Source organism: Notothenia coriiceps, unplaced genomic scaffold (assembly GCF_000735185.1).
Source record: "Notothenia coriiceps isolate Sejong01 unplaced genomic scaffold, NC01 NC01_scaffold00005029, whole genome shotgun sequence".
In the NCBI taxonomy this organism is placed as follows: domain Eukaryota; kingdom Metazoa; phylum Chordata; class Actinopteri; order Perciformes; family Nototheniidae; genus Notothenia; species Notothenia coriiceps.
Genome location: NW_011337730.1, coordinates 1 through 18,251, shown reverse-complemented (window position 1 = coordinate 18,251; position 18,251 = coordinate 1). Strand labels below are relative to the sequence as shown.

General features: G+C 42.2%; 1 protein-coding gene across 1 annotated transcript; it reads right to left on the bottom strand.

Annotated features, from left to right (window-relative positions):
- Positions 1-433: 433 nt before the first annotated feature.
- Positions 434-16,848, bottom strand: LOC104942758 (peroxidasin-like; the record flags this gene model as incomplete). Its single annotated transcript, XM_010768042.1, has 10 exons — positions 434-3,005; positions 3,853-3,966; positions 4,432-4,564; positions 5,938-6,049; positions 11,143-11,351; positions 12,069-12,203; positions 12,328-12,824; positions 12,952-13,958; positions 15,786-15,943; positions 16,823-16,848. Coding segments are annotated over 10 exons (2,535 nt in total), but the record flags the coding sequence as incomplete, so codon positions are not given.
- Between the last annotated feature and the right edge of the window lie 1,403 nt (positions 16,849-18,251).

Below are 18,251 nucleotides of genomic sequence, written 5' to 3'. Positions count from 1 at the left end.
TACAGTAATGACAATGCTAAGATTATTATGTTAAACTGCTCTGTTTATATAGTCACCCTATAGCTTAATGTGTAAGCATTTGCTTATAATACCAAATACAGAGCTGTCCCTAGAGCCATGACACTAGCATGGCTAACACAAGAGAACCAGGTAGGAAGTTTTGTCTACAAATATCAAAAAGCAATTCATGCTTCTGAGGACCTACTATAGGAGTGAATGCAAGCGATACATCCTAGATTTGCTCTGCGGTAAAGTGTCCAGGTTAATGAAAGCAATAGAGAGCAATATCAGAATCCCCAAATGTCTGTGTGTTTTCAGAGCAACAAAGAGCTGATGACAGGTCACATCTTTCACAGTGAGCTCATCTGTTGTTCAGAAATAGGCCCACTTGGCAGAGGAGCTCAAAAAGAACAGGCACAGACATGCATTACTATAATTAACATGTGGCTTATTTATTTATTAATTATTACTATGGAGAGGCATACATACATTACAGTGCAAACCATTCTTTGGCATACGTACAATACAATTGTCATGATAGGTACTAATATATATCCACATAGAGCACTGGCTAAGGGACAGTGTAGGTAAAGCATGTTCAGTCTTGCAGAGCAGTGCATCCATTGATACTTTCTTGGGAGGAATAAAAAAAACAAGGGAACTATGATGAAAACATTAGAGAAAAAAAAAGAACTAATACAACAGATATGTGACTACGCTGACAGGTAACATGAAAGCTCACAGTGCTTTGACAGCCAAAACATGGGACACTTGCCAAAATGCATTTAGCCTGACAGTCATTCATACACGTTTATGGATATAAATGAAAAATACAAAATTCATTAACATTTGAGCACAAGATATGTTTTAGAGAGAACATCAGAAAGTGATTGAGAGAGGAAAACAGATTTTAAAGGCTGTAAACACAAACCTGACCAGTACATTTGAACATTGATATGGTAACAGTTCACCAGTGCTGCTGCCAGCCCAGTAATCCATGTGGAATCCTGCAGGGAAGATTCCAGAGAGCATTATCCCTGTTTAGTGACAGATGCTCGCTCAGGACATTACTCAGAAAGAAAACAATGGAAAGGAACCCTGCAGCCACTTCTCCAGAATTATGAGCGGATAAAAACAGGAAAACAAAAAGGTGACGCAGGCTTCACTGAGTGGCCAGTGCACGGCGTACAAAGGGTGTACAGTCTAATACAGTCCATGTGGGCGGTCAGTGGAATACATTTCACAATAGCAGGATGGTGGAGTCATGTTTTGATTGACACTGTATCCCGATCATGAGTGCCCCTCCCCCTACAATACCCTTGCTTCCCCTCTCATATGGCTTCCATTAGAGCGGAATGAGGGTCAGAGCGCTGGAGAAGGCTGTGCTCAACACATGCTCTGCTGAATGACGTCACCCCGGTCTCAAAATCTTCAACATGGCAGAGAAACATGAGCAGGACAAGCATTCCTAACCTATATCAACACTGAAGACGGTGCTCACAGGGGAAATCTGAACACACATGAGAAGAAAGGGAAAAGATTGAGTCAAAGCGGAGGCCTGAGAAAGAAATGGGTGCAAGCGTGTCCTTGTCTAAACTGGAGCTGCAGGTCCAGCACGGCAGAGAGGAACAGTCAACAGTTATGGTAGCAGTCCTTCAATAGTGTGTAGTCGGTGGACAAAACACAATACATGAATAACAACAATCTGTGACCAGGCCCAAAGGAGAATACTGCCGTGGTAGAGCTAGCAGTACCAAATCCTGACCTCATTACAACATTTGTACAGAGTTTCATAGATAAACATGTGCTATTAATTTCATTTTTAGAAGTAACTTAATCACGCATTTGAGACTGAAGAGAATACTGGGACATAGTTCTTGAGATTGCAGTGGTAAAAAAAGGGATTTTCTCTTACTGCTTTCTGAAAGCAAAATGAAAGTTGGAAAGGAGCACAAATGTGCAAGAGCTGGTTTTGAGTGTCCTGCAATGGGGAGTGCTACACGGCTCCACCTCACTCAAGTTCAGGACAGCCGACAGGTTGTCCAGGTATAGAGGAGCAGTGATCAGTAGACATCTCTTTTGCGTTACAAACATTTTCCTAGGGCTTCACATTATCTTCATATGTAAGCATTTTAAAATAAAAAGGGAGGGAAAAACATATTAATAACATGATATAAAGCACCTTGGATTAAAAGATGAAATCTCTATTTATAGAAAGTCTCAGTTTGAATGAAACCATCCTCTCATTTGTGATTTATTATAAAAAGGCATATACTCAGTGTATAAAGGTTGCTTTGTATACAAAAACAATACTTTTAAGGTTTGTATTTAGTGATTAAATCATTAATAACAAAGGGGAAATAGCACCAGTTTTCGGCATCTCTAACCTGAGAAACAACAAGATGGCTGCCGCTTTTCAATCTACTTCCCTTTCCTGCTGGTCGACGGCGACTGGCCCTGTGTTTTGTCACAAGTGTTATTGGCAGGAGAAAAAACACAGCGGCTGTTTGTTACACTGAGCACAGGAGGAGAGGTTTGTCCGTCGTGTTTACAATCCACCCATTCATCGGTTCAGGAAATAAATCCATTTAGTGATCTCTGGCCGGCAGCCAGACCATTTCAAACCGAGCCTCAGGCTGCTGGCCCTGGTGGGGGCAACAATCCAAACATTTAAATATAGTCACCCCCTTCCCCCATCAACGGAAATAATAATACAAAATGAAAAGAAAAACTGAGGCTATTGGGTCAATTGAGGATATTGGTGGCAGTGGGTTGGCACACCTTCATGAGTCCCATCCTCTCTCTGTATGTCTGTGTGTGACTCTCAGCCACTAGAGTGTGGGCGGGTGGGTCCTGAGGGTTTATTCGTGGCGAGTGCCTGCTTCTTGCTGCTTCTTAACAACAGCCTGTGGAAAGCACAGAGGGCAGCAGGCTCCTTTTAGCTTGACAGGCTGCTTGCACTCGGCCGGTGGACAGGACTCCACAAAGCAGGTCACCTGGGTGTCCTGCAGCGGAGGAGAGGGACAACAGGTCAGTTACCTTATTAGATTAGACTGGAAGGAATGTCCCTGATTTGACAAGCTGCTGACACAAGATGTTAAAAAAACAAACATTAAACATGACTAAAGCAAATGGAAACTGTTATACATACTGTAGCAAAACAAAAATATGTAATCAATTACCGTAGTTCAAAAGGAGTTGTCACTCACAGGCATACATAATGCAATTGTAAATGAATGATCTGAATAAAGTCACAAGCTGGCACTGTCTTGTGCATGGGTTTGGCACCGAGTTACAGAAAGTAAACGTTTTGCCTCTTGTAAATGACATAGCTGGACTGAACAATTAAGTGCTTTGTTTCAGCGCAACACCACAATGTTTTGAAGCGAAAAATATTCTTTCCCACACAGTCCTTATCACTGTGCAGATGCCTGGCAAATTCAATTAGAACAAAAAAACCTCTAATCACAGTGAAGAGTGGAGGGGGGAAAGGGATAGTTATGTGGGGGCCAAGGCGAAAGAGAGAAACATAAAAGATAAAGTGATGTGGTTAGCAGAATAAAGGGCAACAAAATATAAGTGAGGGAAAGGAGGGCTGAAGATCAGAGGCATTCAGGTTTGGCATACAGAAAGTGAAGATAAGAATACGAGAAGTAGCCTTGATAGAGGAGGTGAAACACTGGCAAGGAGAAACTGGGGCATTTTAAATCAGGCTGACCATGTCCTCTATGAGAAACAGGGAGAATCCTAAACATAATCAGCACTTAGAGTGTGAAAACGAGTGCATTAGGGACTGTGCACGTGGTTATGTAAACCATTTGAACTCGATATTGATTTATATGTTGGACATACTCTGCATTCACATGTGGTGCAAGAGTCCTTTTTCCACCGATCTCCATCAGTCCGATCACGTCCCTCACTGTCAGTGCAGTCAGTCTTGCTCAGACGGCCCTCAAGCTTTTTAATCTGCAAAGACACAAGGACACATATACTCAGAGGAGCACGGCCATAAATACCTACTGCCAGCTACACATTTCACATTTTACAATATTTGAGTAAAATATACATCAAAGTGTCAATCCTGCAGGAGTACAACATCTACGATCAAGTGAAAAATATGACATTTCTTTAATCAAACTTCTCATCAAAAACCCACCTTATCAATAACACAATAATTCAGCACCCTCTAAAATACTTTTACCACAACTTTCTATACATCATGTCCCTTCACTTTAAAGTCTGCTGCTGACCAGAAGATGAAGTCAGGGTGCTGGGCCCCATCCTGAGGAATTAACTGTACCGCGGACGGGTTAATGAAAAACATGTCTGTCTGGGGCTCTGAATGTGTCCATGAACTAGGCTACAGCACAGCTTCAGTGCAGGTATTCAGCATATCAGAGATGAGACGAATAATGTGTGTGTGACACTCACCTGCTTTCGTAAACTTGTGATCGTCTTCTGCATATCGGTAACAAAGCCCTGGAAGTCGTTCATTGATGGTTCAGTGCTTTTTTTGGAGGTCTCATCTACCTTCACAGGACTTTCTACAGCTTCCTCCAACAGTCTATAAAGAAAAAACGTACATACATTAAGTCAGGTTCAATCTCAACCATCATTTCTCTATATGTCCTCTAGGACAGACAGTCTTAAAGCTCACCGAGAAAAGTAAGCTACATCTTATGAAAATAGTTTTATTTTAACCGTCTGGGTGTCATGGTTGGGTGTAGCATAGATGTGTTGTTTTGAATATTTAATTTAATTTAACTTGAAACTCAAACATGAACTTAGTTGGGTTTTGTTGGGCATGTTTTTTTCTGGTAGAAGTGTCTGAAAATTGGAGTGCTCTAAAAAAAAAAAACAATGGCGACGTAAAAAAGACTGTTTTATGAACACTCATCCTACTTAAATAATTATATTTTAGGCTTTTGATTTTGAGTTTTTTTTAGGGGGTTAGATGGTCTGTGTTTTTTTTATAGGGCAAGTGGTCCTTTGTTTGAAAACGTGTGAGAAACACTGCTGCTACTCAGTGGCATTTTTATATGTACAAAAGTGGTGGGGCACGAACAACTTAGATGTGTATAAGGAAAAAACAGACACTCATCACCGATGTCACAATATCAATCGATCCAGCAGAGCAATAGCCTATAGGCTAAACACAGAAGATCAACAAAAGATATGACATAAAATGAACTTGCCAAAGCTGAAGTAGATGGTCCACTTCATTCATTTTCTTTCCATTTTACTGATTTTAATCGCTACACGCTGCTCTCTCTCGTCTCCTCTTTACAAACAACTACTATTTTCGCGGCACACGTACTTAAAGCCAATCAGCTCTCTGAATTATGAGATGACGTTTGGTAGCTATGTCAGCACAGTGCCCCTATGGTGATTATTTTTTTGCCGCACACATTGAATAGAAAAATACTCTGAGCATGCGCAGTGTAGTTTTTACAGCAACCATTCACTTTCACAGTGAGAGAGCTTGACCCACATCGCTCAAAACGGCTAAATAGGCACACTGTAGACACTAATTAGAAGAACACAGACTAAAACAGCAATTTACAGACTAATCAGATGACTAAACATGATCTTAAAATATATATACTGTATATATATTTTTTTCTTGGATTTATTTGCATTTTTTTGGAATTATTATTTGAATTACTTTCTGCTGACACTAGGTGGGGCTTCCCCTAATGACCAGTCTCCACTGGTTGGACTATATTAACTACAGACTAACTTCTGAATTATTGCTGAAAAATCACAGTTATACCTGCCATGCTGAATTCATTTCACACAGAGACAGGCTTAGGATTCAGAGTAGTATTCCAGTAACATTATAGTCACACCTTGAGACCAAAACATATTCTTTCCAAACATTTCTTGTCCTTAAACCAATCCTTAATAACTAGAGTATGTTATGCTGAGTGACTTCACCTGGTTTCCTGGACGCTGTCTGCGGGTGCCTCCTCTTTGTAGCTGTGCTCAGCTGACCGGCGTCCTCTGAAGTGGTACGACAGGGCGTTGAACTGACCCTTAGTTCTGCAGTCTGTTGGGGTCCAACATAATACAACATGCAGTGATTCACTAACAGAGACCAAATCAATGAGTGACATTCACACGAAAATACATCTTAATTGTAAACTTTTCAAGATCAAGATATCATTTCTTATTCAATACGATAAAATACCAACAATAAGCAACTCAGTGAACACACAGAATAAAGAATACTTGTGCAGGGCGATCAGGTTAATAATAGTTTGCTTATGCACAAACACCCATTCACATGCATACATTCTCAAAACAGTAAACCATGACTACTGATGCCACTTTCCTGCTGCTTCAGAGTGCTGATCCAGAACTCTAAGGCTTATTGTATTACCACGACCCACTGCTAGCTGTACTACTGTACCCAGATCAAAGAGAGTAAGAGGCACACACACACAACCCTGCTCGTGCCCTAGTACACACATGCTGAGCCCGAGTGAAGAGGAACAAGAGACAGTCCCTAATAAATTGGGCGGAGGACAGATGAATGGGATCAGGCCCTGTAGTCAGGAGGGCTTCACCTCTATCTGTAAGAGTTTAGAGGTGGCTGCTCAGCCTCAGAGGGGCTTTGATTTACTAGACAACAGTCAGTAAAAGACAAGGACTATCTTAACACAACAAGGCTTCCTATCTCATGCTGATAGACACGCATGAGCACACAGATGCACGCTCATCCCCTGCTACACACACCTCTTCTTTCTGGCAGGATATTGTGTTGTTTATTAGCTTAGCTTTTCCCTTGTACATTATGTCAAGCAAGGGTGAAAACCGGGGTCAGAATCTGGGATGAAAGGAGAATAATTAAGTGGCACCATGTGCTGCTTATTAAAATGTTGTTTAAGGAAAAAAATCCCTGTACGCTGATGCTTGTTCCTCAAAGACAATGAATTGATCAGTGATGCAAATTAGTCGCTTTTCGGCGCCTCCCGCTTTTTTTAACGCTGCTTTGGGTGACTTGTGTAATTCGTGGAGAACCGAAGAGTTTTCGTTTTGGGGGGGGGTGGGGGTCCGTCAGTCCGTCCGTTAGTCCGTCCGTTAGTCCGTCCGACTGACGGACAACTTCTCACTTCAAAAAAGAAGAAGAAATCTAGATCGCAAAATAATTAAACAAGCGAGTGCCTGTTTTTCCTGGCCAAGGACAGGTTCCTTGAACACAACACGAGCGTAACGTGTCTTCACGTGGTTATGTCTCGTCTGAAAGGAGTGTAGACTCGACTAGAGTGCTTACGGAGAGCACCGGAATGCCGCTCCAGCGCTTCAAATATTGCAGTACCCATAAGGAGCTGTACACATGCCGCAGTGTTTGCGTGGCTGTGTCTTTAGTTGTAAGCACAGTGGCGATCTGTTGTTATTAGCATCTGGTTAGCTAGCTATGCTAACGAATTTAAAGAGCTTTTCTACAACCAGGTGGAAGAGAGCTCTCTCCTGAGAGGCTCAAATAACCTCAGCTCAGTGAGGTTAAGGCACACCTTGATATGATCATTATAGTTATTAATGAGACATTAGAGACTAAATGAAAAACAGGTATAAAATACTATATGACAGTAACAAAAAAGTTGTTAAAAATAACAAGAATAGAGTTTAAAAGGGGAGTGATATGTAAAATATCCAAAAAGAAAAAGCTGCATACAGTTCTGTTTCAAATGGGTGTTGAAAGATGTACCCATAGATCTCCTCATGTTGTTCTCAAAGTGCACCAGATTGATGCTTTTAACTTCAATATTTAAAAAAAAATCTTCCCGGACCCCCCAAGAGAAGGTTAGGTCCCCCCCACTTAAATCATGTTCACATGGATACTAAGTACATTTGCACACATCTTGTGTCCATATCTTTCGGTTTTGGTGGTCATGCCACACCGTCCACACATGCATGCATGCGCATGCGCGAGTCATTGTAAGATATCTGGATTAAGAGGTTGCGTTTTCTTTGCACATCATGAAAGAAAAGCCAAATGAATTGTCTGTGATTTTAGTTTTTTTAAGCAGAGGTTGAGTTCAACAATTTGTAGGGACCTCGGAGGATGTTGTAAAAATTGAAAGGAAAAAGGTTCCCCACCCCTGCTGTAAATAATAATAAAAACCCTTGATTTATAACTTAAAATATCTGTCTCCTATTGATCCGAGTATATTATAAATAATAGCCAGTTAATTGAAGCATTATAGCACAGGCCTTTGTCAGATGGTATATTACGCTGTTTCTTTCTGCTTCGGATAGTTCTCTCTTTTTTCACCATACCTGTGTTTGCATCACTGATTGATGAGTGGGCTTCATTTCAGTTTAGTTTAGTCTTTTGTTGAAACCTTAAACTAGACCTACAATACATCTAACACATCATGGAAATTAATATTGCCTCTTAAAGAGTGTACTGAAACCCATTTCTTCGATCTTTTAAAAATACAAGAAATACCAAAGCAAAATTCTGAATTGAGAAAAAGTCCAACAGCCTCCAGATGATGAAAGACATTCTGATGTGTTTACAGATACACATTCTAACACACAAAAAAAAACATGTTTTTTCCATGAACCCAGTAACTTACAACTTAGCCTACTCAGGAAACAGGAATGACTCATGTTAAAAAACATATTTCAAGCTCATTCAATTAAGTTCATAATTATGATTGTTCAATGCTAATTAAACAGATAAATGACACAAGGAAAACAATCATTAAAAACCCTAATGCTGGTTTATTATTAAAACATTTGTCTCACTTTCTCAGCTGCACATGGGTGGACTGTTTAAACAGGAAGTACAATCTCTTCCTCCGTACAATTACTGGGAGCAGTGTGTGAAAAAGACAACATTGGTTATGTCATGAGATTCAGAAAGAGGAGTTTAATGTTCCACTGAGGCTGTGATCCAGCGAGTAGCAACAGCATGACATTTGATTTGAAACGTTGTTTTACGCTGCTTTCACAACAAGGCCAGAGGAATTATCCCAGACGCTGTATGTCTACAGTTAAATCCCTTTCCATTATGAGGTCCTGAAGCTGGAACAATGATTGTTATTCCCCTTTTCATGTTTTCCTCCAAGTATCAAACACGGTCCAGTGAAATTAACACAAATAAATGTATTTGAAATGAGCTGTACAGACAGCCAAGCCCGCCCCTCCCTCCCTACACCCAGATCATGCAGACTGCGTGGGGCCTGATCTTGCGGAGGGGGCCTCATCTTGCGGAGGGATCCTCATCTGATGCAGAATTTAAGCGCTGCAATTGCGCCTCATCACATAACTTTGCGTGGGGCCACAAGTTGGCCAGGGGCAGCCCTGCAGACAGCAGTGCTTTCACGTAAATTGCATTCAAAGAATAACGTTATTCCTTTCAAAGGGGTTGGTCTTAATTGATTATTGGGAAGCCAGGCTGCCTTGAGCACGATGTTATCAAAGGGAAACAGGAAAAAGGATATTGTCCGGCTTTTTATTTTACAAAAACCGCCTAGATGCTGGACAACATACAGTGGGGCAAAAAAGTATTTAGTTAGCCACCAATTGTGCAAGTTCTCCCACTTAAAAAGATGAGAGGCCTGTAATTTTCACTCCTAGGTATACCTCCAGTATGAGAGACAAAATGAGAACAAAAAATTCAGAAAATCACATTGTCTGATTTTTAAAGAATTTATTTGCAAATTATGGTGGAAAATAAGTATTTGGTCAATAACAAAAGTTCATCTCAATACTTTATTATATACCCTTTGTTGGAGGGGTCAAACGTTTTCTGTAAGTCTTCACAAGGTTTTCACACACTGTTGCTGGTATTTTTGGCCCATTCCTCCATGCAGATCTCCTCTAGAGCAGTGATGTTTTGGGGCTGTCGCTGGGCAACACGGACTTTCAACTCCCTCCAAAGATTTTCTATGGGGTTGAGATCTGGAGACTGGCTAGGCCACTCCAGGACCTTGAAATGCTTTTTACGAAGCCACTCCTTCGTTGCCCGGGCGGTGTGTTTGGGATCATTGTCATGCTGAAAGACCCAGCCACATTTCATCTTCAATGCCCTTGCTGATGGAAGGAGGTTGTCACTCAAAATCTCACGATACATGGCCCCATTCATTGTTTCCTTTACACGGATCAGTCGTCCTGGTCCCTTTGCAGAAAAACAGCCCCAAAGCATGATGTTTCCACCCCCATGTTTCACAGTAGGTATGGTGTTCTTTGGATGCAACTCAGCATTCTTTCTCCTCCAAACACGTCTAGTTGAGTTTTTACCAAAAGGTTCTATTTTGGTTTCATCTGACCATATGACATTCTCCCAATCCTCTTCTGGATCATCTAAATGCTCTCTAGCAAACTTCAGACGGGCCTGGACATGTACTGGCTTAAGCAGGGGGACACGTCTGGCACTGCAGGATTTGAGTCCCTGGCGGCGTAGTGTGTTACTGATGGTAGCCTTTGTTACTTTGGTCCCAGCTCTCTGCAGGTCATTGACTAGGTCCCCCCGTGTGGTTCTGGGATTTTTGCTCACCGTTCTTGTGATCATTTTGACCCCACGGGGTGAGATCTTGCGTGGAGCCCCAGATCGAGGGAGATTATCAGTGGTCTTGTATGTCTTCCATTTTCTAATAATTGCTCCCACAGTTGATTTCTTCACACCAAGCTGCTTACCTATTGCAGATTCAGTCTTCCCAGCCTGGTGTAGGTCTACAATTTTGTTTCTGGTGTCCTTTGACAGCTCTTTGGTCTTGGCCATAGTGGAGTTTGGAGTGTGACTGTTTGAGGTTGTGGACAGGTGTCTTTTATACTGATAAAGAGTTCAAACAGGTGCCATTAATACAGTTAACAAGTGGAGGACAGAGGAGGCTCTTAAAGAAGAAGTTACAGGTCTGTGAGAGCCAGAAATCTTGTTTGTTTGTAGATGATCAAATACTTATTTTCCACCATAATTTGCAAATAAATTCTTTAAAAATCAGACAATGTGATTTTCTAGATTTTTTTTCTCTTTTTGTCTCTCATAGTTGAGGTATACATAGGATGAAAATTACAGGCCTCTCTCATCTTTTTAAGTGGGAGAACTTGCACAATTGGTGGCTGACTAAATACTTTTTTGCCCCACTGTATGTTGAGGCATTTTCTATGCTGTTACACTATTTCTCTCACCTTCACAGCAGTCCTGCCACATGCGCAGGTCGATCTGAGGGACGTCCTCACAGCTGCCGTAGCCGTGGGGCAGCTCGGCCACCCTGAAGACGTCGTGCTGGACGCGTGTGATGTTGTCCCCGTTGTCACACAGCACCCGTGTCAGAGAGGCCTGCTTCAACTGTGTCAGTTGGGCAGGAGAGAACACGCCCGCGTTTTCATACCAGAACCTGAACAAATTAAACAGAGGAAATGGTAGTGATGGAGAAACACCTGGGGAAGATGTCGTTAGCTTTAATTTTAAAGATTCCTAAAATAAATAATATCAGAGATGTAGTACTAAAGGTGCTGATAATAATTTCTATCACAATACGATATCATACTGTCGGAGAAAGAAGCATTGGGATTGGATAAAGTGCAGCGGACCTTGAGATGATCAACATCAGTTTCTCATCCCAAAGCCAGATGGGAGCTAAGCTAACCAAGCTAGGACGTAAGGCTATTGTTTTACGCAGACTGCTCCTGGTTGATGTTTGATCGTTGGAATATAAGATGGATGTAATGATTTTATTTATTTTACAGTGACCTGGCTGCATCGTGGTATTCTGGATCAAGCTATTGGACTTGATGGGATGACCAAAGAAAAGAGCACAGGACTCCGGAGGGACAAGAGGAGGTGGATCAAAGTTGATGGAGATTGTTTCCCTGAATTTTTAGGTTGAAATAATTGTATCTGCTCAAAGGATTCAACTGTTTGTTGCTGCTGTCTACTTTTCTCCTGAGGAACATGAATGATCTACTGTTTTTGCTGGTTTGGTTCTGTTTTTCTTGTGTAGCATAATCAAGTAAATAACTAAAAACTGCATTTCCTTGTGCAACCAAATTTTACAGAATGACAAAACATGATATTCAAATTCCTTCAATGGCGAGGTGAGATGTTGCTGTACCTGTCTCCATCCCGTAGGCGCTTGAATTGAGTTGCCAGCAGACACATGAGGGTGGGCCCCAGTCTACTGCCAGGGACCAGATCTTCAGCCATCAGTGCAGGGAACAGATCGATGTTCAGAGGAGTGCCATATAGCCTGCCGCACAGGGAGGATCGTTATTATAATTATATATTAATAATATTATCGTTGTTAAGTTGTCTCAAGAAAATGTATAGATAATTCCAACAACTATGAATAATCATCTTGAGTTTATAATTACCTCTGCAGTTTCTCTCTGACAGTAGGATTCTTAATCTCATTCCTAAGGTCATCAAATGTTTGTGCTGAGGTTAGGTTGCAGAAGGTCCTGTAATCATTGTACGGTGGTATACCGTGATCCCTCCCTCTCTGAATATTCAGAGCAGCCAGATCCAGAGCCACAGCGTGGACCATGGAGAACAACCTCTCCGTCAGCTCTGTATTCACCAGCTGAGTGGAAACCCTCATTTTACCAGCGACACCAAAGAGCCCGCGAAGGAGTGGGTCGATTCCGCCCTCATTCACGATGCGGAACGGAGAGAAGAAGGCCCGGTGCAGGGAGATGTGTCCCTGGGGGATGGGCTGGAAGTCCTCGTCTAACCTGTACAGTATTGGGTTGATGAGGGTGTGCCCGAAGCGGAAAGCAGCAGTGGCGAAAGCATTTAGGATGCCGGTGTTAATATTTGGGTTGTAACCGGTGTATGTGTCCATCAACTTCATGCCTGCATCACCCAGGATCTAGGAAAAGGAATGTAATAGTCACACTTCTTATCATCATCTTTAAAAATGCCCTTATAGTTTTTTTTGTAAAACAAAAGGCTGTACAAATATCATAACAGAAAACCAATAAGATGACAGCTGTTACCTTTGGCAACCAGTGACTGTAGGTGATGTGCTGCATCTGGGCCCCCACTATCTTCCTGGCCTCGTGGTAGATGGTGTCTCCGTCCCAGTGGGGGTTCAGTCTCAGGAGCTCTGTGGCTATGCGGTTGTGTTCTCTGAACCACAACGTGTGCATGGCGGTCAGACCGAGCTGCTCATTGGCTCGGTGATCTCCAGCTAAGAAACATGGAATTGGACTCTCATTTTCGTCCTTCATGCACTCGGTGGGTGGCCCAGAAGCAAATGGAAGAAGAGGCTTCCCTGTTCGCTGGATGATACCTTGCCGGAGCAGACCCCTTTGGCTTGCCAAATCGCGGATTTCCTCTGACTCGTGCCGTGAACTGCCGTAAACATTTGAGGCGTCGATGTAAGAGGTCAGCTGGTTGATTTGCTCTCTCGGGTAAACGCTGTTCATGAGAAGGGAAGTCATCCCGCTGCCACACACAGGGCTGGATCGGACAAAGAACATGCAGCGGGCGCCACTCCGCAGCTGCCGAGGGTCATTGGGTGGAAACTGGATTGGGTAGCAGGGCGGGTCATTGGTGCAGACCTGCGTACACAGCTGGCCGTCGGAGAACCGCGACTGGCTGAGGGCTGCCACTGTCGAGTCCATATCGTGGTCTAGAAACTGACCCCATTGCATGAGCATGTGGGTGTATCGGTCATCAGGGGTGATGGTCTCTGTGCCCATCATGAAGGTGGAAACCAGCCTGGGCAGAGGCAGACTGTGTCCATTATGCAGCTGCCCAGTAGCACCTCTCGGCAGGTTGAAACCATTATCATAGACAGACTTCAGCAGGCGCACAAAGGCTGTGAGTGAAGCGCCCCACATGGGGTGCTGCAGGTTGTTGCAGGTCCCGTCGTGGCTGCGGTACTTCTGGTGGAAACAAATGTCAGAGCAGTTGTTGAAGCGACGGTGGGCCGTGCAGCCGGACAGGTTGGCAATGACCTCCAGGAAGTGAGGGGACACCAGGTCGTTGTAGCGAAATGCTGTGGGAAAGAACACATAAAGAGCAGTGTTAAAAAGCTTCAGAATTGTGACACTAAATTCACGTAATGCAAATATTTGGATTAAAATACATCATCCAAGCCATCAATTAGCAGCAACTGGTTTCAGGTAATATAATTCACAGACATGTATCAAATGTTTTTATAGTAAACAGAGGAGAAAGAACCTCCTGTCCCGGGGGCACAGGTTGCAGTATTTTCCTAACCTGCCCATACTTGCTTTGATATGCGAGCGCTCCTCTGTTAAAGCTCCAATGTACTGCAGTGCATGTGTAGGTCTGTGATGTGTTAGCAAGGTGCTGTCACGGTTATGCATGAGAACAAGTGTTAAGTGTGAGCGGCCAACCTCAATGAGGGTAAGGTGAGACTTCCTGTCGAACATTAATGGCAGAACCTACTTCTAGCTTCAGGCCTTGCCACCTCTTTTTATTATTATTGTATTGGTTTGTCGCGTGTGGTTCTGTATGTAAATGTGTGGGAAAACAAAAAGGGAAACTGTGGTGCTGCCATCTCAGATAGAAAAAGAACGGTATGTGTGTTTCTGCTGACGGGCAAAAAACCGTTGGCTTGTTTTGGTGCCAATGCAACAATGAACACTTGATTGTTGGCATAAGTAAAGATAACACTGTCTCTCTCTCACTTTCTTTATATTTCACAGAGCTCAATTTCTCTTCACCTACCTCTTTTACTCAACCTTGCAAACATTTTTACATTGTGCGAGATCACTCTTTTTATATTTTTAAATCTGTTATTTTTCTTGGAAATAGAAAAATATGAGACACCATCCCCCAAAACATAGGCTCTGTACACAATCAGCCATTTTGACTTTTGTTTTACTTTAACCCTCCATTACAATGAGTACCTTCATGTACCATACATAACTTTGTCCATGCTTATGTGAATGCAAATAAATAAGGCAAATCAGCCCATATTTTCCCAATTTCCCCACACACATGTATAATTGAGACAATCTGTGTTCAACAACACACATCATTTTAAAATGTGTCCTGTGCTCGGCAGTGATTGCAGGTTAAGTGTTGTTGGGTGTGACAAACTGGAGGGCTTATAAAACTGTTTACAGGCTCCTTGTCAAATGCTCCATGATTATGACTCTACGCCTTGGGTCATGCTTAAGAGGAAATGGCATACAGATGGGGGTCCATCCACAGCCAAGTGTTGCTCATGATAACGTCGTCGTTCACAGACTGGTTGAGAATTGAAAAACTGGTTGCATGAGATTTTGCTTAGGAAGCTGAATGGGAGCTTCTCACTAAATCGAGAGTAAGATTAAAGTACAGTGTTGCATGTCCAATGACAAAAATGCGTATCGGTGTCAAATTAGTCTTTTTAAAGTGATTATAAAACAACATATAAAGAAAATATACTAAGTTTACATACTTATAAACTCAAGCTTTTTAAAGACTTTGAAAGCCACAGATTGAATGAATCTTTTAAACAAACTGAATCTATATTATACATTTGTACTGATTTCCACCTTTATTGTGAGAGCAAGATGTTTGTCTTGATGACGTCAAACTCATTCAAATATAAACACCTATTAATCATTTTTTCCAAACATAAATTATTTCCAGTAATTACTCCACTACAGCATATTCAACAGCGATGGTGGGCCAAAGGATCCGCCCTGCGACAGGACCGAACCGGAGAGCAGACTCCCAGAGGCCCTCTCAGGTTGTTCACGCCCTGATGCAGAGGTACTTGTCTTTATACAGCTACAGAGTGACAACTGATGCGATCATGTATCAAGTAACAACAGCAGCAGAACAGATGTTTGGTTATCAGACTCACCTGTGCCGTTGGTGTCCACCATGAGACCCTGGTTGACGTGGTTCTGGATGAGCAGAAGCGTCTGCTCGAAGATCTCCCCGGCACGCGCCTGCTCCACTGTGTAGGGGTCTCGTGGATACCGGAAAAGGGCAAGCAGCTCTCCTGGGGTACGAGGCTGACTGGAGGGATGAGGGATAGAGAGATGATGTAGAGAAATTAGGGACGAAGAAGAGTCAAAAAGAGATGCTGTTGTTTGTAGAGGAAAGCTCCATTTAAATAGCATTCTGCCGAAACTTGATTTCACTTTTTCTGAGGGGAGGAAAAGCAGACCGAGCTTTTCTCTGACCGGTCAGAGTTCAAACATAAGGACCCCAAAATATGCACAACCATCATATTGATTTTACTTTAGTTATATCTTGTCAATCATTATTGAGTTTGTGCGCATGACTGTGGGGTTTTGTACCAAAGTCTAATGGACTGGTTTACTTAAGCTGCTCTTATTAACAAGCAGTAACTTGTGAATCATTAAAATACAAACCGAATCCACAGGTTTACACAACAAAAACATACATTTTCTCATTTGTTAAGAACATTTCGAGTATGACATAATGCACATGTAAGCCAAGTTACTTGTGAAATATGAACACTTTATTTGACATCTTAATGTGTTTTGTTTTTGTTGGAACAAAAAGAGCTACGCTGCTTTTTATTGGATCTGCTACAGCAGCAACACTCTCCAAACGCATGTATTCCGTGAAAAACAACATAAATCACATGCAGGATAAATTATTTGTGTTGTTAAGGACATTTTTCGTCCTCCTACATTGGTGTGCAGCCGACTGATCGAAGGTGTTTTAACACTATTCTTTCATGTGGGAAAATGGCTGCCTTAAATCCAGTTTGGTTTGATAACTTGAAAAAGCTGGCAAAACAGATGCAATTAGTTTCTATAATGAACAACTGCTGCCATCAACAAACAACATGCGAGGTCTAACGGTCTGAGAGTTAGCAGCAACACCGCCAATATGCTTTATGATCCGAGTAACAAGTGCTACTACCTTCGATCCAGATGCGATCTCCGCCTCCAGTGTCATTCTGTTTTTTTTGGTGTTATTTCTAAATCTTGTTTAAAAAGCCTGGTGCCAACAGCCAAGAAGGAGGCTGCCTCTTAATCTGTGATAGTCATTAAAGAGAGCTGGAAATCCCCTCATCTGTGTGCTCATGTGAGCCTTTCTCTTCTTTATGTGTCTATGCCTCTATGTGTTTGTGCCTGCATCTGTGGGCAAAGTGCGTGTGTGTGTGTGTACATGCAAATAAAAAACACAGCAGCTAACCACATCATTCAACAGGATGGAAACACTTATGAGAGATATTAAGGTCACTTACAACTCTAACAGGGACCGAGTGCAATGAAAGAAGCAGTGGTTAGACAAAGACTACATCATTTCCTTCATCATCCCAACAATGAGTATAATGATGCACTGATGTAATAGAGCTTTAAAAACTGTAAACAAGCAGTCACAAATATTGACTGCAGCTGTCAGAATAACTGGCTGAATAAATGGCCGCTCCCAAGGCACCGTTTTTAATTCAAGCGTTCTGATTTACAATTTTAAAACTGCAAACCTTGTGCACTGAAAGAGGAAAGAGCAGTAATATCAGCAGCTATTCTGAATGGCCACAGTCTTTCCCTGAAGGCTCTGACTCAGACTCAGAACATGCAAGTCATGTGCCAAGCTGATGTGAGACAAGCCATTTCTGTATCCTAACTTAGGCCCCATGAGCTTGAGCTCTGGGCTGAGTCTTGCGAATGGATCTGGCCCTTCCTACATCCAGGACATGGTTAAACCGTACACCCCAGCACGTGCACTCCGCTCTGCATCAGCCAAACAGCTCGCTGCACCCTCACTGCGAGGGGGACCCAAGTTCCCATCAGCAAAAACTCGTGGGTTTGCTATCCTGGCTCCAAAATGGTGGAACGAGCTCCCCATTGAAATCAGGACAGCAGAAAGCTTACACATCTTCCGGCGCAGACTGAAAACTCATCTCTTTAGACTCCACTTCGAGCGATTGAATTACTAACAAAGCACTGGATAAAAGCGTCAGCTAAATGCAATGTAATGTAATGTACAGGGGAAATAGTTCACTAAGTCCAAATGTATAATGACTAATGACAAAAATGTTGAAGATTGTTGCTCTAATTTGCATAGTTAAATCTATATCAAAGATTCAATTATTTTTAAGATAATTTATATTTTTGAAATGCTCTTTGCATAAAAAAATATTAAAAGAATGCTTGTTAGCTAGCCTTCTTACAGTGCAGACGCTTTTCTGCTTGCTCTTGCCTCTGCTTACTTTTTTATGCTGATTTTCCTATTTTTCTTTTCTGAAAACTTCGAGCAGCAGCTCCTGTACATTGACTTATCACTGGGACAGTTATTCTTCGTAAATAGACGGAGGGTTTCAGCCATATTTCAATATTTTTCC